The following is a 2,119-nucleotide window of genomic DNA, read 5'->3' on the forward strand; positions in this document are numbered from 1 at the left end:
TCAGTCTCCGGTGGTCCCTCTGGGGGTCTCTGGGGGGTCTCTCGTGCTGAAGGCTCATAGTCTTCCTCCCTCTTGTCCTTCTCCTTTGTCCAACTTGGCTGTATGTCAGAGACTTGTGCAACATCCCCTGCAAGCTTTGTCTTTTAGTTGTTCTTCAGCTCTCGCCATCTCCTTAATCTCCTGGCCAGATATCAGAGACTTGCATAGTGTCCCATGCAATAGTCATAATAGTTAGCAGTTATTCTGAAACCCCCCAGATATCAGAGACTTCAAGGAAGAGCCTACAAATGCATTGCCCTTCAAGCTCTCTATTGACACGAATTGCTAAACCATTCCTTTGCAAGATACGAGAATTATATACGTTAACCACTCTGTTCTTCTTAGACTTGTGGTTATACAAGGGTATGTAAGACAGAAGGTCACATTCATCATACCATGCGGCCCTAGCATTGTTCCATACTGACACAAATCAGATGAACATATCTCACAAGGGGAAGGGCAAGCGCTGTGCTGCAGCCTGGCCCCAAACTCAAGCCCCTGCCTGCGAGGCTCACCAGAGAGCAGGACAAGTAGCCACTGCATCTGTGTGCCCATTGCCGGGCTGTTTCACGGGTTGCCTTTGTGGAGATTTGATGTTTCTCTCTAATCGTTGCATGCTCAGCACAAAGCATGTTTTTGCAGGCATTGCTCTCCTGCGCACACTGCCAGTGTACAGCCAGGGAAGCAGCTGCTGCAGCAGCTCAGAGCAGAAGGCCACGGTTGTTCACTCACCCAATGCAGCTGCAAAGGAGCCTCCATTTTTTCGGGGAACTCCAGGCCTCTGGGTACAGCAAGGGACAGGGTTCCCCTATCTCTGGTTCTCTCTCTCCCCTCTTTGCTGGGAGGCTCTGGATGAGGGCCTCTACTTCTCTGATTTGGCAGGTGGCTGCCACAGCTTGCACCACGGCTTCTCCTTGGGCCAGACCTCAGAAAAGAGACACTGGTCCTCGCAGAGAGCTGCCGCCTGCTGGAAAAGCAAGACCAGGTTGTTGAGCAAAAGCTATAGCAGCAAATCCTCGTCTTGTGTGCTTGCAAGATGCTGGCAATGCATCAGGTGAGCTCCACAAGGATGGCAGAACAGGGATAGGGTTGTTACAAGGGTAGTGCTTCTGAAGATTTGACGTTTCTCTAACCACTTCATGCCCTTCTCCCCTGCAGGAAATAGGCTGCCTGTGCCGCCAGCAAGACAAAAGTACTCTGAGAAGAACTTCCGAGAAGTTGTTCCTTGTCAATTTTGCTTTGGCACTATCAAAAGTCATCTGATAACCAGCCAGCCAGCCTTCATAACCGAAGACAGCTGAACCATGGATTGCAGGCCCAGCAAAGTCAAAGTCAACATCACAACCGAGGTTTAGGCATTCACGTTTATATGCTGACTTGATTTTACCACTCTTCTTTCCTGTATTTGGTGAGAAAGTTGTATCAAACGTCAACTTCAAGCCTTTGGCAATCTGATCTTCAATTGCAATTTCTGTTCCCAGAGTGTTATCTGTGTTCCATTTTTCTGTGAAAGTCAGCCCATACTCAGCCCACTTGTATTTGGTCTCCAAGCTCCCATTAACTTTTCCAGTGTCGGTGTTTGAAGAACCAGATGTTGTGAACTCCACTCCACTTGCAGATTTTGTTTTCACATCCAGCTTCACCAACCCAAACCCATATCCTTTATTGAAGGTATCTCTGGCAGATTTGCCAAGGTCTGCGTACGACGGAGGAATTGCCATTGGAGCTGGCTGGCGCGGGAGGGCGGCTTAGCTCTGCCACGAAGCTTCTCTCCAAGAGAAAAACCTGCCCTTTCTGAGCCTTGTTTTCCTTCGTGAAGGATGAGGGCTCCTGCAAAGCCCGCTGCCCTGGAAGTGTTCTTGCCCTTAGCTTCAGAGGCCGAGGGCTGGGGCCTTTCATGCTGCCTTTCTGAGAGAAAGCAGGCTGCAGGGAAACTGCCCTGAGCCTGGGGAAACCCTGAGGGGATGACTGCCCCACTGCAGTGGGGGGACAGCTCCCACATTAGCACTCCCCTCTAAAAACGCTCCCTGTTTCTGCTTCCCCTGTAGCAGAAGATGCAGGCGGAAATGCAGAGGCTGCA

The 2,119-nt window shown here is 50.4% G+C and overlaps 1 protein-coding gene across 1 annotated transcript; it reads right to left on the minus strand.

The window, feature by feature from the left end:
• Positions 1 to 950: 950 nt before the first annotated feature.
• On the minus strand, positions 951 to 1,808 carry LOC140001367 (non-selective voltage-gated ion channel VDAC2-like). The gene has a single exon (XM_072032802.1). The coding sequence runs from the start codon at positions 1,758 to 1,760 to the stop codon at positions 966 to 968; it is 795 nt and encodes a 264-aa protein (XP_071888903.1). The 5' UTR covers positions 1,761 to 1,808; the 3' UTR covers positions 951 to 965.
• Positions 1,809 to 2,119: the final 311 nt, after the last annotated feature.

This window comes from Anas platyrhynchos, chromosome 1 (genome assembly GCF_047663525.1).
Source record: "Anas platyrhynchos isolate ZD024472 breed Pekin duck chromosome 1, IASCAAS_PekinDuck_T2T, whole genome shotgun sequence".
Classification (NCBI taxonomy): domain Eukaryota; kingdom Metazoa; phylum Chordata; class Aves; order Anseriformes; family Anatidae; genus Anas; species Anas platyrhynchos.

What these genes read in the sequence shown, in the direction of transcription:
- LOC140001367 (XM_072032802.1), bottom strand. Translation starts at nt 1,760, where the DNA reads ATGGCAATTCCTCCGTCGTACGCAGACCTTGGCAAATCTGCCAGAGAT.